At 35.9% G+C, this 26,480-nt stretch overlaps 2 protein-coding genes across 4 annotated transcripts in view; one reads left to right on the top strand and one right to left on the bottom strand.

Moving 5' to 3' along the window:
- The window catches only part of HSF2 (heat shock transcription factor 2), a 55,802-nt gene extending 44,454 nt beyond the window's left edge, over nucleotides 1–11,348 (top strand). The window contains exon 14 of the mRNA XM_064290372.1: nucleotides 110–11,348. Coding sequence (XP_064146442.1) covers nucleotides 110–216 — 107 coding nt within the window. The 3' untranslated portion in view covers nucleotides 217–11,348. The remainder of the gene's footprint in view (nucleotides 1–109) is intronic.
- On the bottom strand, nucleotides 9,530–26,480 carry SERINC1 (serine incorporator 1). Of its 3 annotated transcripts, none has more exons than XM_003404243.4 (10): nucleotides 26,347–26,480; nucleotides 21,792–21,953; nucleotides 18,048–18,217; nucleotides 16,914–16,993; nucleotides 16,561–16,698; nucleotides 14,639–14,808; nucleotides 14,437–14,527; nucleotides 12,861–13,005; nucleotides 12,508–12,738; nucleotides 9,530–11,138 (listed from the first exon to the last, which is right to left on the bottom strand). In XM_003404243.4, the coding sequence occupies exons 1-10, from the start codon at nucleotides 26,383–26,385 to the stop codon at nucleotides 11,003–11,005; spliced, it is 1,362 nt and encodes a 453-aa protein (XP_003404291.3). In that variant the 5' UTR covers nucleotides 26,386–26,480; the 3' UTR covers nucleotides 9,530–11,002. The 3 variants fall into 3 exon arrangements, with proteins under 3 accessions (XP_003404291.3, XP_023394859.1, XP_064146450.1); XM_023539091.2 differs by lacking the exon at nucleotides 26,347–26,480 and adding an exon at nucleotides 23,061–24,173; XM_064290380.1 differs by lacking the exons at nucleotides 21,792–21,953; nucleotides 26,347–26,480 and adding an exon at nucleotides 20,190–20,225.

Genomic DNA, 26,480 nt, shown 5'->3' on the forward strand with positions numbered 1-26,480 from the left:
GATTGTCTGATACAAAATGGCCAATACCAGTCCATTTCAGCTTACTAATGCCTAGGATATCGATGTTTATGCATTCCATTTCATTTTTGACAATTTCCATTTTTCCTAGATTCATACTTCATACATTCCAGGTTCCGGTTATTAATGGATGTTTGCAGCTGTTCCTTCTCATTTGGAAGCACAAATCCCAGTAATGCCATTTTCAAGTTGTTGTAAATCTTAGAGTAATAACTTCATTGAAAAACTTCCGAAATGCGTTTGAGGTGAAATCTTGTGTTAATAGCTGGCTTGTCAGCTGCTCACTTTAAAAACCATGAGTTTCTGTACCTTCAGTGAGATATCTATTATCTTGGAACCCTAATTGTTAACTGTGCCTGTGTATTGTTATTATGTTCAGTTGTTAGAAGGCATGCTTAGAAATAATGTAATAATTTCCAAGGAAAAATAACACCACTTGCTTATTTTTTTACTAATGGGGCTCCTTTGACATCAAATGCCATTCATTAAGAATCCCAGTGGAAATTAAGTTAGAAATAACTCTTAGACAAATATACTTTCCAGTGACCTTAAAATTATTTCAATGTAAGTGAGCCTTTAGAAAATGGCTTTGTAATGCCATTTTCTATAGAGATATGAAATTCCTATACCTATATTTGCGTTAATAAATTCCTCATCATTTGTTAAGGATGTCTTTATGTTTCTGTTCTATGGAAAAAGAACAACACATTTTAAGCTTTATACTTTTAAAGGTCTAGATTTTTAACTACCAGGAGATAAAGATCTCTCCCAAAATACTTATACTTAACAAACACTTCCAAGTGTTCAGTTACTTATTAGCTCTTTACTTGGAAAAGTGGCTCTAGTTAATGAGGTACAGTTTCAAGTACAGTTTTGTGAAAGTTGGCTTTTCGCATCAGTGGCAGAGAAGGTTCTTTGCCTGCCTAATAGCCGCTCTTCTTTATTAGTAGAGTCTAATTTTATTTCGAGTGGCTGTGTGCCCAGTTAAAAATACTTAAACTTTCCCAGATTCTGTGCAGATAGGGTTGACTTGTGACCCTTATCTGGCCAATAAGATAATAGAAACTTGATGGCTAGGGCTTTCTTGAAAGGTACTTTTTCTCTATGCAATGTTTTGCTCTTCACCTTCACTGCATCTGCTCTGCCTAGAAGGAGTAAAAGAGGCCAGAACTAGGGAACACACACCTGTATTTATTTCTGCATCTGTGTATTTTGAAAACTCCTCAGTTCACACAAAATGCCTCTAAATCCAGTCCAGCATCACACAGTTCTTTGTAGTTTTCTCCATGTCCAAATATGTAACCCCCTTTTCTGACAGTGAGAAACCTTGATCCCATTGTCTTTAGTTATTAATCTGTATGTTGCCAATCCTCCATCAGTGCCACTTGTGCCCTGTGTGGCTGCCCTCTTTAATTCATTTGGGCTCCCATTACCGCTTGCTGAGCTGCCTCTCCATGGTGATGCCCTCTTTACCTTGCTTATATGCCAACATCCTGCATCAGGCCCCTTCATCCACAAGAACCCTCTCCTGTACGAATGACTTCAGTTCATTCAGGCTCTGAAATCGTGTGCCTGATTACCCCACCCCTGATACAAATATCCTTTTCACTTCTTGGTTTTCAACACCCCATGCCCGAATACCTTCATCAGCCTTTTCAGGCTCCACTTCACTCCAGGCTGCCACCCCCTCCCCAGTGTGGACATCAGACCCTCCTCACACCAGTCAGGTTTTGGCATCTCACTCTGGACACTGCAGTTCTCCATCCACTTTGGTACAGGCATCTACCTTGCTTGGCTCCACCTAATGGCTTTTGGACAAATTGTTACACAGGAAGAGAAAAGGCCCATTGTTTTAATTTTCAGTTCTTAACAACAATGTGGTCGAGTATCTCTTTATGTGTAATTTGTGTTTTCTGTGAATTCCCTGTTTGTATCTTTTGTCCATTTTACTCCTAAACTTTTTTTTTATTATTATTATTCTAATATATATATCCATAAAAATACATGTTTGTTATGTGTGTCACAATATTTTTTGCCAGTATTTGGCTTGCATTTTAATATATTTTAATTGTATCTTCTGAAGCACAAATGTATTTTTTTATTTTAATGTGGTAGAATTTATCAGTCTTTTATGGTTTGTGTTTTTTTATATGTCGTTGAAGCAATTATTTCTTACTCTGTATCTCGTCATTCATTTATTCTCTCCTGTGTTTTTGTCTATATGTTTTTAAGGTTTGCTTTTTCACATTTAGGTATTCAATCTACTTGGAGTTGATTTTAGTATATTTTATGAGCTATGGATGGTGTCACAAACTGTTAACACAAGCTTGGCTGCTAACTAAAAGGGTGGAGATTTGACTCCATCCAGAGGTGCTTCAAGAAAGACCTAGAGATCTAATTCCAAAAAATCAGCCATTGAAAACCCCATGGACATATGACCCAGCAGTTCCACTTCTAGGTATATACCCTAGGAAGCTAATAGAAGTGACACAGACAGACATATGCACAGCTATCTTCTTTGCAGCAGTATTCACAATAGCAAAAAACTGGAAACAACTTAAATGCCCATCAGCAGATGAATGGGTAAGTAAAATGTACATACATACAATGGAATACTACTAAGCCATAAAGAAAAATGAGTTCCCAGAACATATAAACCTAGAGGAGAACACTATGCTGAGCAAAATAAAAAGTCAGCTACCCAAAAATATGATCTCACTTTTCTGAATGACATGAATAGGTAAATATACAGAAAATTAATGTTCATTAGTGGTTTTCAGGGGCTAGGGGGCAGTGGGCAAAGGGGAGAAGCAGTCTCTGTAGTGGTCACTTTTTTATAGAAATGGGAAAGGTGGCACCAAATATGGGTGAAGTTACAGCATGACTGATGTAACGATGAAAATAAGCTGTACATAGAGAAAAGGGATGTATGGGCAAATGCTAGGTTGTGTATGGTTTTACAACAATAACAACAACAAAAAAGGAGGTGCTACAGATGCTAATATTAATGAGACATAACGTTGCCTTGTGGGATTAGTTCTCTTGGTTTCGGGAGTTAGGACCATGGTCTTATGGGACAGTCCAGTCAGCTGGCATCATATAATTCTTAAAGTTTATGTTCTGCCATTCGGTATGGTGAGTAATGTCCCAGGTCTTTTTTTTTTTTTTGAGAATATACACAGCAAAACACACCAATTCAACAGTTTCTACATGTACACTTCAGTGATGTTGGTTATATTCTATGAGTTGTGCAAACATTTCACCCTGCTTTTCTGAGTTGTTCTTTCTCCATTAACATAAACTCATTGCCCCCCAGTTGGCTTTTGTCAGTTTGGACCCATGTAGATAGTTCTTAAAAGAGCATAATGCTCAAGGCAGACATTTTTTACTAATTAAGAAAAACTATTGGTTGGTTTTAAGAAGAATTCAGGGGATATTTTTGGTTTAAGGTTTAGTGTCTGGGGTCTTAAAGCTTATGAGCAGCCATCTGAGATAAAACTATGGTGTTTATTCATCTGGAACAAAACAAAGAAGGCAACCCAACAATCAGTGAAGGAACTGGACAACAAGACTAATTGTCTGCATGAACCACTGCCTCCTATACCCTGAGACCAGAAGAACTAGGTGGTGCCCAGCTACCACTACTGAATGTTCTGATCAGCAACACAATAGATGAATCCTGATAAATAGGGGGGAAAATGTGGAACAGAATTTGAAATTCTTAAAGAATCCAGACTTACTGGACCTATTGAGACTGGAAGAGCTCCCAGGACTGGCCCTAAGTTGCTCTTCAAACCTTGAAACTATTCCCTGAAGCCACCTTTAAATTAAGTCACAGCCCAGAAAGTAAAGATTGTCACCCTTGAGTATTGTGTTTAAAATATATATATATGTATAAAAGACCAAAGTGTCAACAACTTTGATAAAGCATAGCTGAGAAGGTCGAGAGAACAGGGAGATTAAGTAAATGGAAGCGAAACAATGAGAATGTTGACACAATGTGAAGAATGTATCCAATGTCACTGACCATTATGTCTAGAAATTCGAATGGGAGGTTTTACTGTATATGTTTTTCACCAAAAATAAAACCTCACGGTGCACAGTTCTATTCTGACGTACATGGGGTCTCTGTGAGTCAGAGTCTACTCTGGCAATTTTTTTTTTTAATGAATTAAATGCTTCAATTACAATTTTTTTTAACTTGAACTACCTGTTACGCCAACACCACTCCTGAATCATACAGCCTTTCCCTACTAATCCAATAGTCCACATCTGTCAGCAATTTATTGTTCTGAATAACTTTATTACCTACCCTGGTGGCATAGTGGTTAAGAGCTGCAGCTGCTGACCAGGTCAGCAGTTCAAATCCACCAGGTGCTCCTTGAAAACTCGGTGGGGCAATTCTACTCTGTCCTATAGGGTCGCTGTGAATCTGAATCGACTCAACGGCAGTGGGATTGGTGTTATTGGTTATGCCTAAACTTCCCATGGAAGCAGCAGTCAAGAAATCAAACAATGTATTGCACTGGGCAAATCTGCTGCAAAAGATCTCTTTAAAGTGGTTAAAAGTAAGAATACCAGTTTGAGGACCCAAGCCATGATATTTTCAATCTCATATGCATGCGAAAGTTGGACAATGAAGAATGAAGACCAAAGAATTGATGCCTTTGAATTATGGTGTTGGTGAAGAATATTGAATATATCATGGACTGCCAGAAGACCGAACAAATCCGTCTGGGAGGAAGTACAGCCAGAGTGTTCCTTAGAAGTGAGGATGGCAAAACTTCATCTCATGTACTTTGGACATATTATCATAAGGGACAAGTTCCTGGAGAAGAACATCATGCTTGGTAAAGTAGAGGGTCAGCAAAAAATAAGACGACCCTCAAGGAGATGGCTTGACACAGTGGCTAAAACAATGTGCTCTAACATAGCAACAATTGTGAGGATGGCCCAGAACCAGGCAGTGTTTGGTTCTGTTGTACACAGGGTTGTTATGAGTTGGAACTGACTCAAAGGCAACTAAGAACAGCAACGTGCCTACACTGAAGGAGCCTTGGTGGCATAGTGGTTAAGAACCTCGCTACTAACTGAAAGGTCAAACCCACCAGCTGCTGCATGGGAAAAAGATGTGGCAGCCTGCTTCCATAAAGATTTACAGCCTTGGAAACTATAGGGCAGTTTTGCTTTCTCCCATAGGGTGATTATGAGTCAGACTTGATTCTATAGCACCTATTTTTGTTGCTGTTGTTATGCCTACACTGGGAAGAAGCTCTGCTATAGGGTCACTCTGAGTTGGAATCCACTCAAGGGCAAAGGATATGCCTACACCTACCATTTTAGCTTTGAAATAAGCCGTGATGTGGTAAGTCCCTGAACCTTGATCAGATCTTATGCAAAATTTTCTTGAATATTCCTGGCCTGTTAGGTCTTTTATACAAAATCTTAGGCTCAACTGGTTCAGTTTCCAAAAAAATCTTTGATGGAATTTTTTTGGGAATTGCACTGAATTTATAATTTGGGGAGAACTAAATATTACGTCTTCCAATTCATGAACATGGTGGGGTTCTATTTACCAAGGTTTTTCTTACTGACTTTCAATGTTGTTTCCCATAAAGGGTTTCCACATTTTTGTGTACCTTATTTATTATTGTTGATGCTATTTTAATTATCTTTTTTTTTTTTTAATTCATTTTCTAACTCTGCTATTGGTGTGTAGAAACAAATTTTATTTTTGGCAAAGAAGCCAGATTGCCCAGCCCTCCTGCCCCACCTGCAGTTCCTTGGGCAAAAAAATTACCTCACTATTTTGTGGTTTGGATTCCTTCTCTGTATAATGGACGTAATAATATTAATTTTGCTTTGAGGATTAAATGAGAAAATCCATGTAAAATACTTAATATTACTTATTTTTTAGGCTTATTGTTATCCCAGCCAGTTTGACGAACACTTATTAATAATTTGACTGTAAATGCATTTGAATTTTTGTGTAAGCAAGCATATTTTCTTGAATTAGTTTCTTTCTAATCTTATACCTTTATTTTCCCTTTTTTTTTTTTTCACTCTTCTGTCTAGGACCTCCAGAACTATATTCAAAAGAAATTGTGATAGCAAACATTCTTGTTACATTTCTGTTTTTAATTTCAGATATGCTTTTCAGTTCTAGAATGTACATTTGTTCCTATTTTACGTATTGAATTTCTTCGTTGAACTTTTCCGTATTTTTATTTTACCCTCTTTTCTTTAAAAATTTTATATTAGGTATTAAGAGGTCATTTCCTTCTAATACTGGTATCTGGGCTTTCTACGGGACTCCTTTTATTCACTTTTTTCTCATAATAATGGGTCACATTTTCCTGCTTTTTCTCATATCTTGTAAATTTTGATTTTGTGTCAGACATTGTAATGAAAGGACCATGGTAACTGGAATCAATAACATTTGAGTCCTTATCATCTGTCAGGATGCTAAGGTGAGAAGTTGATCATTTTGCTCCAACTGGAAAATGAACTGAATTCCAGCTTTAGTTTCAGTTCACCTCTTCTTTCAAATATCTTGATGGCAATACCAGTGTTAACTGCTGGTCCTTCCCTCTGGCAAGACACTATCAAACATACTGAAATTGCAAAAGCTTTTCCAGTCAGTCTCCAACTTCCCATACTATCACTCAGCAAAATTTCAATGGGGAAAACTGGGCAGAAAAATCAGATGTGCTTTTGGCTCCCCTCCAGACTCCAATCCATCACTCTAGGTCATATGACCTGAAAAGCTCTGCTGGTCTCTCCTGCCCCCTGCAGAGTCCCGTTGTCTACAGCAAGTCAAATTCTCTACCTGCCCATGCCTGGACTAGGCAAACCACCTCCAGGAGTAATGTGGTCACTGATCTGTGCTCACTAGGAAGGGTTCTTCCTTCTTTAGAAATTTCCTTTAGACGTCCAGTCTTTGATTGACTTTTAAAAAATTATTTTTCAGTTTATCTGGCTTATTCTCTTTGTTTTTTGTTGTTTTGTATAGTAAGAGCAATTATCTGCTTGACCTTCTATATCCAGAATTGGCAATCCGGTTGCTTTTAAGATCTTCCCTTTGTTCTTCAAGTTTGCTATCTTAAGACTAAATATGGATTTGTTTGTATGGATCTGCTTGCAATCCAAGGTGACTCCTAAATCTGAAAATAAATATTTTTCTTAAATTCTAGAAGTTTTGTAAAATATTAACTCACATCCTGTCTCTGACTTCTGGCTGGTTAGAACTGGGCAAACGTTTACATTCTATCCCCCATGATTCTTAAAACTTTCGTATTTTCCCTGTCTATTTCCTTGTAGTTTTTGCTCAAAGAATTCTTTGCATTCTTTGTAATGCTTTGAATCCTTAATCATTTTCTAAGATCTGTCATTTATACTGATTCTTTCTTCAGTTAGGTCTTTAGCCTCTCCATTAATTAGTTTTAAATTTCAGTGACCATTTTACTTCTAGCTTTATTTGGATGTTTTTCAAATCTGCTTGATCTTTTTCCAAGAAAATATTTTGTATTTTATATTCAACCTTTTGCTTCAGGCACTTTATATTCCTCTTTCTTAATCATTTTAAACTTTACATTTATTTATACCTAGTAATTTTACTGTCTGAAGTTTTTGGGTTCCAATTCTGCTTTTTCTGATTTCTATTAGCAGTTGCTCACAGTAACTTTTTGTTTGTTGGTTTTTAAAATTTTAGATTGTGAGGTGGGAATGGTGTGTGACTTGGGTTGAGAGTACAGAGTTCAAAAGATTTGTTTTGATGCTACTATTGTGCTCCAAGAGTATTACCTTTAATATCTCAACTTTGGAGATCATGCAGGTATTAAAAATTCAAGTCGCAAATGTGTGAGAGGAAAAGTCTGGTTAAATTTTGAGTGGAGACTTATTTTCCAACCATAAAAAAAGCCAGACAAATTTCCTTATCATCTCCCTTTTTCTGGTTTTGTATATATCTTCCTAGTGTACCCTTTCACTGAGGTAGCCCTTATCTTTATTTTCTTGGCACTTGCCACCTCATAGGATGACAGACTTTGATTCTTGTCCTACATTTTTTTTTTAAAAGAGCCCAGGCCCTTTGATTATGAAAACCAGAAAATGGCCCCAGGATTTCAACCTTACCAATACCCACTTCACACTCTGATTTTTTTCTTTCCATTTGCCCTTGGTCTGTTACTTTCTTGCAAGCATAGCAAACATTTTATTTTTCCAGAATTTCTAGTTCCCACCCCCCCTGACATTAAATAGTACCTCATTGCTTCCACTCCTTAGCTCCCGCAGTACCTTCTTATAGCAGACATTTACTGAGTACCCTCTCATTGCAGCTGTTAAAATCCAACCCTCTGGTTTAGGTACCTCCATGAAATATTTTAAAATTTCACAGACCAAAAGTGATTTCTCTCATTGTGTTATGTTATATCCCGTTACATTTCTTAAGGATAGGACTATTCATCTTTCATATAGTATATACTCAGAGTTGTTCATCAGGTAAATCTAGAAACTCTTAACCATGAGATATTTATATGATAAAACAAGGTTACAGCTAGAGTAGCAACAGACCCTATTTTAAATGCCCTTTATGTACTAGCACACAAAGGTAGACATATAAACTAGTAAGCCAAAAGTTTAGATTTCAAGAAGCCTAAGGTGTCATAATCCTCTTAATAGTAACTTTCTGACATTTCTACTGACCTATATTTGAAGGATAACATGGTCAGCTGCTTTTTTTTTCCCTAAGCAAAAATAGTATGACTCAAGTATTGAAACTAGGAATGAGGCAACCAAACATTTGTGTTCGTTTTTCTGAAGTCACGTTTAGAAAACCTTTTCCTATGCCTCTGTAATTGTCCCCAGCATTAATATCCTTGATATTTTGTGTAATACATGTAAGTGTTTGAACTCATTTTTCCCTTTGCTTTGAAGCAAACATGGAATTGGAGAACTTCTGTTATTTTGTGGGAAAAAAATTTAGCATTGTCCCACCTTTAATACTGAAGAAACTCACGTTGAATGAAACATTGAATAAAATGTCCTAAGACTATGGTGATTCTTATATGGGGCAGAATATTTTTATCAGAATTGTATTACTATTTTTTTAAGAAAGGGAATTTTTTCATATAGTATTTTGGTAGGAAAAAAAAATGCATCAATCAGTGAACAGAAATAGAAAAAAAAAAACGCTTGGAGGGCACAGCAGGTGTAAACTACCTTACTGACTGCATGAAAAACATTATCTGAGCTAAAGGTCCATGGACTGAAGGCCTGGGAGGGTAGGGGGGGTAAGAGACACCACTTCAATTACCTTTGGGATCTAACCTCAGGAGTCACTTAGAAACAACCAAAAGGGTGAAAACTGCCTTCAAAACAATTCAATTTTCAGGACAGAAAATGGGCTTAGTTAATCCTCTAGTGCCAGCTTCTTTTTTACTGAGGAGGAAAGTAGGTCTGAGTATTATAGCCACCTAAATTGGAGTTGCTGAAAAATTAACACACTACACACTTTGTCTGAATTCATTTATTTATAGATAGAACACAGCCATTCAAAATCTTAGAACACAATATCAGTACAGACAAGGTTAGGGAATTACGTTCAATTGTTATATTCCACTTATATAATAAATATTTTAAAAGAGGCAAATGTAGTTTTTAAAAGCTTCATTAAGACTAGTAACACGTACAAGTAACTAAGAGTTTCTAAGTTAATTGTCATACTGCTTGATTTTCAGGCTGAAAGATTATAATAACACATACTTCATTTACATGGCAGCAAATACAAAAACATTTTAAACTCAAACTGTACAGCGTACTGTAAGCAGTTTATTCCACAGCACTTTATCATTCGCCTGGCCTGAGTTTCCAGGTAGAAAACATGCTGGCCACCAGCAACCCAAATCACATAAATTACCCACCACTAATGAGGTGCAAAGTCTAATATGCATGTATTTTGAAAAGAAATTATTTTTGAATGCCAGAAAGAATGCTAGTTATTTCTGGCAGACTTGGAATTTCCCAGCTTAACCACTCATTAGCTGTATTAGCTATTTAAGTCTGCTTCAGTTTTCTCATTTTTAAAGTGAGAGAACTGGACTCAATTTTACCTAAGTATACCTACTGAAACACAGTATTTTGCAGTTTCTTCCTGCCCAGTCAAAAGTTTACCACCTTTGTTTTTCAAAACTAACTTCCAAAGTCTTTTTAAGTAACTTACTTCTAACCCATGATTTTCCTTTTCAAAATTTTTGTCTAATCCTTTTGCATGTGTTTATAATGACTAAAGCAAAGTTCACTGTGTAGGTATGGAAAAAGGCCAGCCCTACCCAGGGAAGATTACAATCTAATTGGTATTAAACTTAGTACCCGCCATTGCCAATCCGACTTTCTTTGAAGGCTCTGTGCCTCAACCTTCATGCAAAACCTACACTGTCCATCAAACAATTCTCTACCTTTGTTTCTTTTCTTCAGATCAAGGGGAAAACCTGACAAGAATTTTCAGACAGCCAGCATTTAAGTGACTTGGTTATACAATCTTAGAATAGCGAAGTTATTTGTAGTCTCCTGTAAGGCAAGGCATCAGAATTTCAAAAGGCAGTCATACGTTTCCACTAATACTTTCTAAAACAGCTTAAGTTCTAACATAGTTTTAAAATCAACCTGTCAAGCAAGCAGTTTCGCTTTTAGTATAATTCCAGAGGTACACAGCAGTGGATAAACCTAAGAATGTACACCTTTCCTAACTCACCATCATATTCATAAAACTCTCCCCTACAATTCATTCAAACACACATATCAATGGGCTTGGCAAGAAAATAATGAATAAAATGGCAAGCCATAAAATCTAATTCATGCCAGACCAACACTGAAGAAGTTGCATGGGAAGCACGCACACACACACACACTCTTTACAAAAGTTGGGAATACTGCTAATTTCCAATAAGCAATGATCAAAGTGGGACTTTCATGCCAGAAGTCCCCGTCAGTCAAAGTCACGATTTGTAAGAACAAGTGGTGCCACCAGTGTCCAAACATAGAGCACGATGCCAATCCAACTGGAAGAAATTTTCACCCAGACAGCTGTCCAGTGACTTTTCATCTCACGAGAAGGCTCATACCTAATATTTAAGGAAAACAAAAAGGGGAGGGGTAGTGGTCATCTGTCATCAAGCTGCTAAGTAAACTTAACTTCATTATGTCAGGAGTATTCTATGTATACAATTTGTGGTAACAGGTACACAGCTCCTGATTCAAATCTGCAGCCTTGCTTTCCATATGTGAAGGTAAAAAAATCAATCATTTTCCTTACTGGAATGAAGTACACAGGCCTCTGAAACAGCTCTTTACATAATACTCAGAGGCTTTTTATGTATTGCTAGATGAATTTTTATTTACTAGACAGCAGAGAAATGAAATGTGGCCTCTGGATAAATAAGATGTTACTATTACTTAAGTCTTATCAGTCTTACTTTGTTTAAAAGACTTGTTCAAAGTGTATGTAACCCTTACCAAAGCCATCTTGTTCAAAGTGTATATAACCCTTACCCCACCTCCCCAAACATCTCAGATTTATGAGATAGGAAAGAAATGCACCCAAAACTTGGCTGATTAGTTAATAAAACATGGCAAAAATCTTTTTAATCTGAAGTCTTAAAATCTACTATTACCTAACAGCCAGAGGCTTAAATTTACTAAGAACTATTTGGATTCTTATAGCTAAATATGCTCCAGTGTAGAGACTTTCCAAAATACAGGTTTTCAAATATCAGTAAAGGCTGATCTCAGAGAAATGAGGTAAAAAATAATTTTTTTTTTCCCCTACATCTTTTGCTAGTACTGAAAGCCTTACTTCAGGGTAATCATGTATTAAAAACTATTAAAAACAAAAATGGCCAAACCATTTAGTTCAGTGTGAATCTTAAACCAAATCTTTCAGTAGTCATTTGGACAAAATCAAAGTTTTTAAAAAATGAAATATAAATTGCTACCTTCCTCTTGCCAGAAGATTATAGATTAATTTTGAAGTGATTAAAAAAAAGCATACAACTACAGTTTTGAAGAACTCTAAGAAGACATCTACATTAACGTATTTTAAAGTCTCCAGAACTTTAATGACAAAGTTCAAACAAAATAGAAGAAAGGCGGTATCTTTGACAGCATTATGTCAGAAACTGGCTATGGTAATAAAAATAAGTAAAACATAAAATTAAACATGTTGTGTTGGATAAACGATCAACATGCATTTCTGTAAGAAAAGTGTTTCATAAATTTTTCTATTTTAATCTTTTCAAGATTTGGAACTATTTCAATGTTTCTGTTATTATTAAAGCAAGGAAATAAAGTTTCCTTTTCTCACACTGACCTCACTGTTCACTTAACTGTATGTTTTGAAATTCATCAGAGAATAAAAAGTACTTGTATCACATCATGTTTTGATGAAAAAGTCATCAAAATTCCCACATCCAAATTTTCATGAAATGTCAGTACCTGTACCAGTTGGTAAGAGTCATCATGATATAAAGTGAAGCCAGGAAAAGCATGAAGTGAAAGAAGGAGTAGCTGTAAGTGACACCATCCCTTTCATTATCTACAGCTCGGTGAACATCATCTCCATCCTCCAGTGATCCATCACTTCTAGCTCCACCATCTTCTATTAATGTTGATTCATCACTTGTCAAAGTCAGTTTATTAACTTGACTATTGTTCGAAGTACGGATACTGTATGAAAGACAGGGTTTAGGAAGAGAGAAAGAAAAAAGACATTTCCTTAAGAAACGATTCATAAATGAACAGCTGGATTTCTTGTTAAAAGTTTTTAAAAATCTCATACTTTTCCTTACCTTGAATAAAACACACACAATAAAAAGAGGATTAGTCCTATAATTCCTTGAGCATGCCACCACTGGACAGACTGCCCATCCTTTGGAATAGTGCTTGTTGTATTGTAGCCAATTATGCTTAGCAGACTTGGGTTGCAGGTTGTTTCTATGACAAAAAAATTAAGATCAAATTAAAATGTTAGAATAATATGGAAAATAATTTGTTTTTCAGGGCATAAATGGAGTTCTTTTTAACTTTTTACCAAAAATAACCTTGCACATCCAAAAAGTTTTGTAAGAAAGGTCACAAGTGTAACAAAAAATATATGAAAACAATTTTTAATTATTAATAATGAGAACTTTTCAAAGTTTTACAGTGCTAATCTTATAGCAGAGCTTGAAAAAGTTAAATCATTTAATTTTCAACCTTGTGCAGTAGTACATAACCTCGTCATAGATAAGGAAAGAACCCTAATAGTGCAGTGGTTAAGTGCTCAGCAGTTAACTGAAACGTGGGCAGAAATAGATAAAACAGGTGAAATTTAGATAAAGTTGGTAAAATTCTAATAGAGTTAGGAATGAAAATTCAGATGCCCCAAACCACAATGTGCTGGCTTTTCTACTACATACTCTGAGATTACAATACTTAGTGAAGTTTACTAATTTGCCGAAGTACATGGTTATAAGCAGCAAGACAACTTACACACAAAAAAACCAAAATTATCAGAATCCCAGCAAATGCTTTCTGTAAACAACCAAGTAAGGCATAATTACCTAATGCTTATTCAGTTTTCTTTACTCATTTGTAAGAAAGGCTTAAAATAGGGTTGGTATTCACCAAAGTGGCCAAAAAATATTTTTTCCTCCCACAAAGCCAGATATGTCAATCACAATCTTATTAATGAAAATGCCTTTTATCTTAAAACCAATCAGATAAAGCTAATCTCCAAAGCAAATTAAAAATAATTCTTTTCTAAACACTCGGTGGGAAAAAACACTAACGAAGCTTTCTCTAATACACTAAAATCTTTCTCCAACTAGTGATACAGCATGTGAAGAGTTTATAAACTCAATGATATTAGATTCAGATAAATTTATTTTTAAAAAATAGTAATTAATTTCTCATGAATTTCTCTGCCCTCAAATGACATACTTGGTTTCTCTTCCCATGGAATGCAATGTAACAGGCCTATAATAAGCCGAATTATCCTATACAACAGCAAGGCAGTTACCGACAAAAAGAATAATAATGACAAAATGATACTGCTTATAACTGAATAACAAACATTTGAACAGCTTGTAGTTCTTTCTATATGTTACTATTTTATGCAGTGTGCAAAACAGATATAACTCTTGTAATTTTCAAATAACTTCTTACAGCCTTCTTGTAATTACCAGCAAAGGAAAGCACTAAATGAAATAGTTAATACATCAAAGATGAAAGCGATATTATTCCCACCTTTTTTAATCCTCTAAATTTTTTTTTTTTTTTAAGAGCTTAATTTTTAAATACCTTAACCTTATGAACAATTATCTTTGAAAAAAGAAAAAGAAAACCACAGGAGTCACTGAAAAAGAAATAAAACAAAGAGCATACCTGGTTCATTGGTCATAGCAGACCATGTCAAATACATTGTGTAGACTGTAATTACCGAAGACTGTAACAAACCAGATCTTGGTTGTGACTCCTACAGAAAAAAATTAAGCAACACAGATAAATATTCTGCCATCATTTAAGATTTATAAAAATTTACAAACATAGAGGCTTCAAAAAAAAACTAACTATATAAAGAGCATACTTGGATTTTGGGCAGGATAGACATCACAGAAGCACCAATGCAGAGGAGCATGTTCACACTGATGAATGCCTTATTCTCTGCACAACTGTCTGGATGAGTGTAGTACACAAAGAACAGGACTACAGCAACTAAAGACAGCAGATAATTCAGAGCTGTAGCTGATAACAACGCTGGGAAAAAAATATAATTGGACAATTAGACTTTGTCAGAAATATTAGGAATTAGGCATACACAGCTTATTTTAAAAAACAATGTCATTTTATTTAAAAATATATATATATGTTTTTTAAGCAACTAACATCACCAGCATTACACAGGCTATAAAAGCAGGGAAGAAAACTAACTCTAAACTTTATCACTGAAGAATCTCATAGCCTTTACACATTGCTCACTACTGTATTATCAAGAAAAGTAAGTTAGTAACATACTAATAGGACTTAACATTACCAGTAAAATCTACGTTATAGCTTACAAAACACTTTCACATACATTAGCCATTATTTAAAAAAAAGGAAAAATAACTAGGAGTATTACTCAAGGTTTTTATAAAGAAGCAATCATTCAATTAAACAAGGGCAATTAAGAAACATAAAATTTTGATTTTCATTGGTAAATGTTAAGCCTGCAAAACAATGCTATTATTCCTCAACTAAAATTACGCAAGGCTAAGTCATCACTGCTTAATAAGACAACCTAACCTCCTTCTATGTAAATTCCAACATATATGTTTCAGTCTTTATGGTAACATCTGGATTTAGAGATCTGATAACATCTAGACTTGCCTCAGTGAGGAGATCTAACAAATAGTTAATTCCTACAATGTTCCAGCCCTGTTGATACAACAGGAAGCAAAACAAGACAGAAGCCCCCGCGTTAGACCTTGCATTAAAGAATGATGTATTCTATATAAGTAAATTTTCTAAACAACGAAACTTATTTCTCTGAGCACCAACCTCTTTTTACTTCAACCACTGAGACCAAACATCACTAACTAGGTGTGTATGAGACATATAAGGCCAGCAGATATGTTGGATTTGGAGTACACTCTGACTTAAAAATTTTGTTTTAGCTGAAACTCAGAACATTTTACATGAAGTCCCGATTTCTAGCTTCTTATGAAAAAATCAGAAAAATCAAGCAAAACAGGGTCCACATTCTCACAAAGCAACTATTAGGTGGAGCTGAGCAGCAGCTGTGCACTTGAGATGGGCCATTCACACCCTCCAATTCATCACAGTCCTTACTACTTACACAAGGACTAAATATACACTTAATCCTGGTCCTCCTCCCCTCATTTGTGTTACGTGCTTGACCCCTATTAAACATTTGAGTTTTGATCCCTGTTTTAGAAAATAACCATAGGACACAAGCTCATCATTATAAACAAATAATTATACTACTATAGGAATTGCCTTAGGTGGTACTGATAAACATAAAGAGATCCTTTGCACTTACAGAAGATGTCTCAGAGTTGCTTTTTATATTTTTTGTCTGCTTGTGTTTATGAACTACATCACTACATGTTTATCTATTTCTAGCAGTGCTTGTCCCTTTAATATTTTACTGTTAATTAACCTACTTTAGGCTAGGTAATCAGACTTAAGAAATTTATCCAAAATAAAAATGGGCAATGAAAAACTATAAAATGTACACACTTTTAATAATAGATTCTGGAACACCAATTTAACTATTCAGGTTCTTTTTGGATTTCCTGGTTCTTGAATATGTTAACAGGCCTGCCAAAAGATCTCTCAACAAGTTGTTAACACGGTGTGACACAATGCCACGCACAAACTTTTATACTGAAAACCTGTTCAAAGGAAATTAGATCATACTCTAAGTGATTTCCCTACAGTCCACATATCTGCTCTCACCTTCAAAGTTCAAGTATCTTGAAGATATTCTGGGAGATAGAAGCTTACCTGCATACCAACATCTCGAATTCCCTTCTTCCATTTTTTCAACCCAGGATTCATTCCATGAATGGGCAAAATCAATAAGTAAGACTAGCTGTATGAGGATGAAGCAAAAGGCACCGGCCATACCCACAAAAAACCACACTGAAAGAAAAAAGGCATACATACAAGTGGCTGGTTCAGTTTTTATTTCCTTTTCAGTCACAGTACACAAAAAGGAAAACAAAATTTTATATAAACAATTTTGCCAACTAGGAAATAAAAAGAAAAAAAAAGTATTGTTATAATTCCAAGCAGACATTATTTTAGTTTCTTTATAAAAATCAACATCACAAATTAAAAAAAAAAAAAATTCTTACCAGTTGTAAAAGTTCCTTCTGGAATAAAGAATGCCCCAATAATAATTGCTATCGCTGCAGCAAATTTAAAGAACCAGAATCTAAAACAAAAAGAGATACAATTTTTTAATTAATAAATATTACTCAACAATTTCATATATGAAATCTTTTAGGGGCATCTTAAAGGATAGCTATACTTTACGTGATTATTCTTTTTCAAGGTATCTATCCTGAAGACGGGAAGACTTATGTAAACTGCTTTTGAGATACTTTTAGAAATGGACTTGTCATTGATTCAATATGATGTTAAAATAAAAACACATTCCATTTCGCCGGTTTATTTTACGTAATAAATGGAGTAATATGTAAAAGTATAAGGAATAATGTAAAGATATTGAAATATTGTTTAAAAACAAAACACATGATAAATGCCTCCATTCAAAACTGATAAAAACTTAAAACAATCATTGACTGAAAGGACAAAATCACACGAAATCAACCTGTTCCAGTGATATTTTTTTCATTGATATTTATATTCCACTTGTTCATTCTTCCCGTCTTTGGTAGCATATGTAATAGATAAGTCATAACAGATAAAACTTAAGATTTTCTTATTTGTGGGGAAAAAAATTTAAAATTAGGTAACATTCCAATCACCAGGATCAGAAGTGGTGTTTGTATTAAGTGAGACTGACGATAGGACCCTGAAGTTTCTTTTTAGGTTGTCCAGTACAACCAACAAGTTAGAAAATCAATCTCCCTGGTTAGTAATACAGTTTTTCATTTTGCTGTACTAAAGGTCTAGGGAACTGAACTCAGTTCTGTGTAGTGGGGCTGGTCCACCTAAAGTTGAGAGGAGGAGGAGGGGGAATAGCTCCTCATTAACAGTCACAATTAATAGTCACAAACGTGGAAGATCTTCCTAGGATGAAAATACAAAACATTCTGAATCAGATATTATGCCAATAAATGACTGAATAATATTTGTATTTCCCAAGTGTGACATTCTCTAGCAGAAACAAGATGATTTTCTTACCCTAGCATTCATTAATGGACAAAATAATTCTGCAAATTATATAAGTTTACTTTACTGTAAGTTTCTGTAGATAAGACTCAAAATTACTGAGAAGAGGCTACTCAGACTTCAAAACTTACCCATTATGCACTGCAGCTCTAGGATCACTGCTGCTCTTCACTTTGATCATTAGCAATGAGAGGAGAAGATAGAACATAGCCAAGCCAAAGCACAAACGGTATACAGCTTTATAGCCAACCAGAATATTACAAGGGACCACACCTTTCTCATTCTCACAAAATCCAGGAATCTAGAAAAACAAGAGTTTATCATTCATAATTTTTTCAGCAAGTAAAAACTAAAATTCTGTGCAATAAAATCTTTTTTAGTAAAGATTTGGAAAATTGAAGTTCGCTTTATAATAAATATGTTATCAAGTTAAGTCTGGTAAGTTTTAATCAACTAAAAAAAAAAAAAAGAGTTAAACATCCATGTGAGCAAATGATAAATTACCAATGACATTGCTAAACTGTTTATGTAAATGTTTATTTTGACTTGGGAACTTATTCTAAATTTTTAGAACTTGCATTCTACTGTCATATACTGAGTTACATGTGTAAGAGAGAAAAACGAAAATAAAAGCTTAAAGAATCAGAGTAATTAAGCCTGTCCCTGAGTATTAAAGAGAATAATAATGACTTTTCAAAGCTAATGCTACTTTAACCCATTTTTCTGTTTCAGCTCCTTCTTCTGAAAGTGCTATTTTTAATCATGAATGGATTTGGCATACCAAGCCAACAATGGTTTTGTTTTTTAACTCACAGTCTTGAAAGAGACTGATAAACATTTCAGAAAATCACACTGGAATCAGAGGGCAAAACCTATTTTTAAGTGAAGTAAGTGGCAGTATTGGTCAGAACATCATACATTATTTTGATATGTATTACAATGGATTATTTCTTTTAGGCAATATTGAAGCAAACCAATATACTAACATATAACTTAATTTGCTCTTTGAAAACCAAGAATTTAAACTGTATTTAGGTATAACATTAAGTGTTACTTTTTTTTTTCCGCTACTTCCTACAAAGTCTATAAACCCTTTCTCAATCTCACTTAAATCTACCTTCCTGACCCAGTTTCAAGCTCATGGCAATATGGACTTACCCATACTCACCTGTACATGTACTCACTAAAACCAAAAAACCAAACCGAGTGCTATCAAGTCGATTCCGACTCATAGCGACCCTACAGGACAGAGTAGAACTGCCCCATAGAGTTTCCAAGGAGCGCCTGGCAGATCCAAACCGCCGACCCTTTGGTTAGCAGCTGCGGCACTTAACCACTATGCCACCAGGGTCTCCATGTACTCACTAGCATCCTTAATTATCCTGTTTGCTTGTATGTGGGCATCACACCACCTTGCAAACTCCCAGTACTAAACACTAAATTAATTCAACCATCTGTATCAGTTAGGTTAACTTGGTACAGTAATGAATAAACCCCATATTTCAATGGCTTAAGACAGTAAAGATGTATTTTTGCACATGTTACATGTACAGCATTGATCCTGAGTAGTCACTCAGGAATCTGGGCTGATGGAGAAGCTACTATCTCGAGATGATGTCTAGGTTGTGATAGAAAGAAAAAGAGGCCCTACGTCAGAAGTAGAAGCTAACATGTATCATTTCACTTACAGCTCACCAACTAGAACTAGTGACATGGCCCTACACATCACCAGCAATTCTTTGATGACCTCAGAAAGCAGAGAAGCAGAAATACTTGATGATAAGAACATCTACCAATCACATTTTTCATAAACATGATCAACTGGATTCATGACAAAACCATGTTAACACCTTTTGGCATGTCTTTTGCTTAAACCTAGGACTTGAAGAACATTTACTGAGCACCTACATATGCCCTGTACCAAGTTACTACTTTCACAATCACAATAATCAGTTCCCAAACTTTTACCACTTATCCCTAGGCCAAGAACAAGCAGATGATCATGCTTTCCACTTTAATAAGATGAGATCATCTGACATAAATACTCTCCCAACCTCAAGTTCTCTGTATTTATCATTCATATTTACTTGAAGGAAAACTTCTCTACTCTTGATCACCTTCTCTCACAGATCAGATCTCTGTCTTTTTTGATTGACTACTCTTACAATACAGACCTCTTTATTCTTCCCCATCTGAAAAATTCCTTACGTAACCCAGTTTCCCTCTAAAGCTAACATGTTCATTACAAAATTCTTCAAATTTGCAGTTCTTACCCATTGGATACATTTCTTCATGGCCATTTGATTCTCCCTCCCACTCCTTCCAGCCCCAGGACTCTTAAAAAAAAAAAAAAAAGAAACCCTCTTGTTCAGTACTCTAGTCATATACTAAGGAGCCCTGGTGGTACAATGATTAGCACTTGGCTACTAAATCAAAGGTTGGTGGCTCCACGGGAGAAAGATCTAGAGATCTGCTCCCATAAAGATTACAGCCTAGAAAACCCTACAGGGCAGTTCTACTGTCACATGGGGTTACTATAAGTCAAAAATCGTCTCAATGGCAGCTAGCAACAACAGTCATTCACTAGTTGCAAAATTCAAAGGTTACTTCTTAATCCTCATATTCCTTGGTATCTTTTTATACACATTCTCCTGGCATTCTTAAAACTCTTCTTAAGACTTGCACAATAGAACATTCTCTTTATTCTCCTCCTTTTCTCACTGCGCTTTTGGAGCTTCCCCTTTCTTTACCCCTTTCAGCTCCGCTCACTCTAAATGCTGCCATGGTTTCAAATTTCATCTTTATGTTTATTTAAATATAAACCCACTAGACAGTCTCTATCTCTTTTGAGTTACACTCACATTGTCTGCTTCCTGCTTGATATGTATATATGTAATGCAGTACCCCCCAAGCCAACATGCTACAAATGAAATATATTCCATTTTCACCATCTCCTTCCACTCCTCTCAGTCCCTGGAAAAAAATTAAAACAAACCAACAAATCAAACAAACAAAAAAAAGTCTTATTTTCCTTTCTGGGTTAACAGCAGTAATCTCCCCCCAGTTGTCTAGGATCAGAACCTGCTTATTTGTGATTTCATTACTGCTAACATTTAATTGTCAGACACAGTCAAGTCTTATGTCCATAAAACCTATTTCAGGCCCTCCACACTTCTTGGTATACCACTGCAACAGCCTCCATACTTATCTACTTGACTTTTAGTCTTTCTTAATTATCAGATCAATCTTCCTAAAGCACTGATACTCTGCTCAAAAAGCTCTGATAGCTCTCTATTGTCTAAAAAAGGGGAAAATCCATAGCAAGACATACAAGGCCCTCCACAATCTGATCCTCCCCTTACTTTCTAGCTTTATCTCCATTATTGTTATTGTTAGGTGCTGTTGAGTCAGTTCTGACTCATAGCAACCCTATGCACAACCGAATGCAACACTGCCCAGTCCTGTGCCATCCTCACAATAGTTGCCACACTTGAGCCCATCGTTGCAGCCACTTTGTCAATCCATTGTACTTCCCCATTTTCAGTCTCTACATATGAGAAGTTTACTTATTCTTAATAAGTCACCCTTAGTATCCCCTTCTCCATAAGCCCACTGAAATTCTGACGTTTACCTGGTTAGAATTACTTTTTTCCTCATATACTATGATAGTACATTTTCTGTACCAAAATCACACAACTTAACAGGCTGCTTTATACTGTTTTTGCTGGTTTTTCCTAAAAGATTATAAACTACTAAAAATGAGATTACATGTTCTTACTTTGCACATTATTCTATTTCCAATATACAAACTATACAATTTTATGCATATATATACTACACCTTCAGGGAATCATTAAGTAAGAAAAAAGACTGACCTTATTCAGCTGTTCTTCCATTCCTGGTATCAACATTACACAAGCTACACACACTCCAACCAGCAAGAAAAGTGCATAGATCAACCTAGTCACAGTGGAATTGTTTCCACTAGGGCAGCATCGGCACAGCAAACATGGGGCACTGCCACACAGACATGGTATCTAGGAAAAACAGTATTATTAAAAATCAGTACAGTTTAAAATGATACAATGAAAGTTTAATTTTCACAAAAGGAAAAAAAAGGACTGAAATAATAGTCAAAAAAAGAAGCTCTTGCGCTCTATAGAAACCAAAGTAAATAAAATTAGTTAAAACAAAGGGGGAAAAAATCACCAGCAGCAATCAAAGTTAAGAAGAGAAATAAAATATTCATGAATAGCAAGCTGCTAAGCCAACCTCCAGCCTCCAGAAATCATATTGGCAAGTCCACAAAATACTAAGAATTCTCAAATACCCCCGAGGAGGAGAAGTGCATTGTTATCTTTATCTTTTCCCTCTTCTGACATGGATGTAGTGATAATGGTGAAAACTAATACTCCTGTCATTAGTGCCATGGAGTCAATTTTAATAATTAATAAATAAATAATAAACAGTAGAAGCATGTTTAGAAATACAGAAGTAAATAAACACGGACTAAAGACACACTGACACAGAAATAGAAATGGAGTGGTATACTGTTTTTCATAATAAGCCACAGAGAACTATGCGCATATGTAATTTTTTATTAAAAAAATGAAAAGTTACAAAATTAACAAGAGCTGTGATTTTTTTTGGGGGGGTGACGTAAAAGGATGCGTGAATCCTAATTTTTCATAGTAAATCTAAAATTAAAATGCCCTTAAAAACTTGCTCCAATTTCAATGTTTATACAATCTTTTTCTTAAACCCAGAGCAGGATATCTCAACCGTGGCACTATCGACATTTTGGGCCAAATAATTCTTTTCTTTATTGGGGGGCTGTCCTATGTACTGTGAATGTTTAGCAGCATCCCTGGCCTCTACTCATTAGATGCTAGTAGCACTTCCCACCCCTAGAGTGACAACCCCAAATGTTTCCAGACATTACCAAACATCCCCTGGGGTGCAAAACTGTGCCTAGTGGACAACCACTGCTATGGGATCACCTCTTTAGAGGAATCTTCTTAGGAATCTCTCCTGATGAAGAAACACTGATTTAACATTCAGCAGTTCTTTTAGTTTTATCTTTATCTTTTGTTAAATGCAAGAAAAATTAAAGGCTTTGCTTAAAAGTACGTTTAGTATCTTACCATTCCTACAAAAGTATTTTTGTTTTATTCATCCATTTGTACATACATGCACTGAGAGAGAAAGAATGTTACTGGTGGTGGAATTCTGTGTGACATTTTTACTTTCTCAGCACTCTGCCTTGCTTGACTATTCATAGCTGCTATGAATCACTTCTACAAAAAAAAAAGGCATTGTATTAAAAAATAAAATCTAGCAAAGGCTGGCACAAAATAGGTACTCAGTAATCACTAACTCTTTCTTCTTAACTACATTAAATATCTTGGGCAAAGAAATGATAGTTATTGTACATGACATTATTAATAAAAGATCTAATTATTATTATTAATAAAAACCAATTCTATTCACTAACAATTTTTGTGACTGGAATGGGGGAAAAGCGTGTAAGTAGATATAAGCTGCTGGAAGTATAGTTACAGGCATGAGGTGGGAGGGCCACAGATGTTTATGGTAGTGTTTAATCACCAATCAAAAAGACAGCCATGAAAGAATCAGTATCAATAGTGTCATGAGTCAAGGATTATGATTAACCTAATTCTGGACCTCCTGACAGCCAAAGAAAAAGAAAAACAATTCAACAATTTAACACTGCGATTTCTACACAGTAGTGTGACGTGATTTTTGCTTTCTCTTTTACATTTTTCCATAGTTCATAAATTTTCTACGATTGTTTTATAAATTAGAACAAAAACTTTTACAATAAGTGATCAAGCTGTAGACACTTCAGCTAAGGGAAGAATGAGATAGTTTTTTTGTTCTTTTTTTTTTAAATATATATAATTTTAGCATGGCTGATCTAACTTAATGATCTGAATGCTACTTTTGAAAATTTGAACAGATTTTAAATTCACCGAAACCTCTAAGTAAATGAGCATAGTGATTGTTAAGAATGTGAGAGATTGATTTGTATATCAAAAGGGCAAATTTTCCTTCCTCCTGTTATCTACCTGTACTAAAATTTAGGAAAAAAGAGACAGAAAAGCTAGGAGGCCAAGGTTGCTCATGACTGCTCTAGATCACTATGGCCAGTCTAGGAATTGATTTCATAGTATGCAATCTGGGTCATCTTTTTCCCCTTCCATCCTTATGCCTCTATCTGCCAGAGGTCTAATTATTAGAAGATCAGCCCCTTATTACTAAAAACCGCTTGCCTTCGACTCATAGTGACCCCACGTGTGTAAGAGTAGAACTATGCTCCACAGGGTTTTCAACAGTTGATTTTTATCATATCACCAGGCATTTCTTCCAAGGTACCTTTGGGCGGACTTGAGCTGAGGTTGTTAACTGTTTGCACCATCCAAGGAACCTTAATAAACATACAAGTATTACAAAACACATGATTGTCGTAAGATTGTTCTCATTTTCTAATATACCTTGATACTAACAGAGTGACTAAACAGCAGCAGTAACTGTATCACCAACATTCTTCTAGTCAATAAATGTGGCAATTTAGGTTGTGAAAACATTAGTAGGGATATTATTTTCTCCATGGTGTTCATTAAAGCTATTTTCTTCCTGATTTAAAACATATAAACAAAAATCCTTAAACATTTTCTATTTTATCGTAATTGTCAAGGAATAAAAAGGGTTGCTCGTCACTGCTCTGGAAGTTGAAAATAAAATGGAAAATATGTATTCCTCTTTATAAATTTCTACTACATACAAAGCACTGCAGCATGTCCACTTTATAAGTGGACAAAATCTTGACATTAAAAATGAACCATTACACAAAATCTTCCAGAAAAATCAATGAAACTAATCTTATGACAATCATTTATTATCTTGAGGTAATTTTATATTTATTGTATCTACCAGCCTCTTCTTGGAAACCCTATGGGGCAGTTCTACACCGTCCTATATAGGGTCACTGAGTCGGAAATGACTCAAGGGCAAAGGGTTTATATTAAGGACGCCTATTTTGTAAAAAGTCAATTAACAGTCAATTTGACCTATCGGTTCCACTCAAGCAGATGCACTAATGTTTTATTGAGATAAAATATACCAGGTTTCCACACCCAGCTGCAAAATAATAATAATCGAGAGAATGGCCTGGGGTTGGAATAACAACCTACACACATTATTTTATTAAATTTTAACATTAATAGTTCAAGCTACATCAAAATCTTTTTGAAAAAAGAGGAGGCATGTAAAATAAAACGGTGGCTAAGATATATAACGGATTTGGGAAATCAGAAAAGCAAATGTTAGATATGGAATTCAGAAATCACAGATTAAAGAAACATGATTTGAACCCAAATAACTCGCCCCAAAATTACAGATATCTTTATTAACTATAACGGAAGGGGGAATACCAAACCAAACCAAATCTATTGCTGTCAAGTCTATTCCGACTGTAGAGGACAGAGTAGAACTGCCCCATAGTTTCTAAGGAGCTCCTGGTGGATTTGAATGCCGACCTTTTGGTTAGCAGCCCTAGCACTTAACCACTATGCCACCAGGGTTTCCTGGTTATCTTAAAATAAACTGCTACACCAAGCAAGAAATCTTGCCACTGTAATAAAAAATTGTTTCACTTTAAGAACTCTATTCAACTAATATGCATGAAATTGGACATTACGCAAGCATGTTTTACTTCAAAACGGTATTACTACATCAATATTACTCCCAGACTGGTCCAAATAACGAATAAAAAAACCAAATCCACTGCCGTCGAGTCGATTCCGACTCATAGCGACCCTATAGGGCAGAGCAGCACTGACCGACAGGGTTTCCAAGGAGCGCCCGGAGGATTCGAACTGCCGATCTCTTGGTTAGCAGCCAAAGCACTTAACCACTACGCCACCAGGGTTTCCAAATAATGAATAAATAAGTCGAAACTGCTAGCACGACAGAACAAAGAGGCCGACAGGCTTCCATGGATGACAGTGCTGCAGCCTGAGGCCGTTGGGAAGATGCGACGAAAAGAGATGGGTTACCCCCCAGAAGGAAGGGGCAGAAGACGTTTGTAAAGAAGACCTAGTCAGACACAAGAACAAGGGCCTGGGAGAATGGCGAGCGCCACTCTAAGGGGCGGGGGGGAGGGGACTGCAGCTCTCTTCATCTCTTCCATCGGGGTTATCTTCCCATCTTCACTGTACCTTACCGCCACCCTGGCCAATTTTTCGCAACTCCCAGAGCCGACTCGAAGTGATCAAGGGAGAGTAGGAGAAACGAAACAGCACTCCCTGTTGGGTGGGGTCTGAGCCCGTTCTTGCTCAATCTTCCTTGCATCCCTTTCTTTTCCTCCTCTCAAACTAGCTCTCTGGAAGCCACAAAAAGGAACCTTACCCAGCTCGCCATGGAGCAGAGCCCCAGGACGCTCCCCATCTCCACAACGTCGCAACAACAGCGGGACCCGACAAGATGGAGACAGCGCCTTTCTTGCCTTTTGGGGTTATTTACTATACGCGAGCCACTTCCGG

Source organism: Loxodonta africana, chromosome 1, assembly GCF_030014295.1.
Source record: "Loxodonta africana isolate mLoxAfr1 chromosome 1, mLoxAfr1.hap2, whole genome shotgun sequence".
Classification (NCBI taxonomy): Eukaryota; Metazoa; Chordata; class Mammalia; order Proboscidea; family Elephantidae; genus Loxodonta; species Loxodonta africana.

Bases quoted from the DNA above. Each gene is read 5' to 3' on its own strand.
- SERINC1 (XM_003404243.4), bottom strand. From the start codon at position 26,385: ATGGGGAGCGTCCTGGGGCTCTGCTCCATGGCGAGCTGG. The intron at 21,954-26,346 runs GTAAGGTTCCTT...TGTTTTTCCTAG, and splicing joins TCTGCTCCATGGCGAGCTGG to ATACCATGTCTGTGTGGCAG. The intron at 16,699-16,913 runs GTAAGAATTTTT...TTTTTCTTTCAG, and splicing joins AGAAGGAACTTTTACAACTG to TGTGGTTTTTTGTGGGTATG.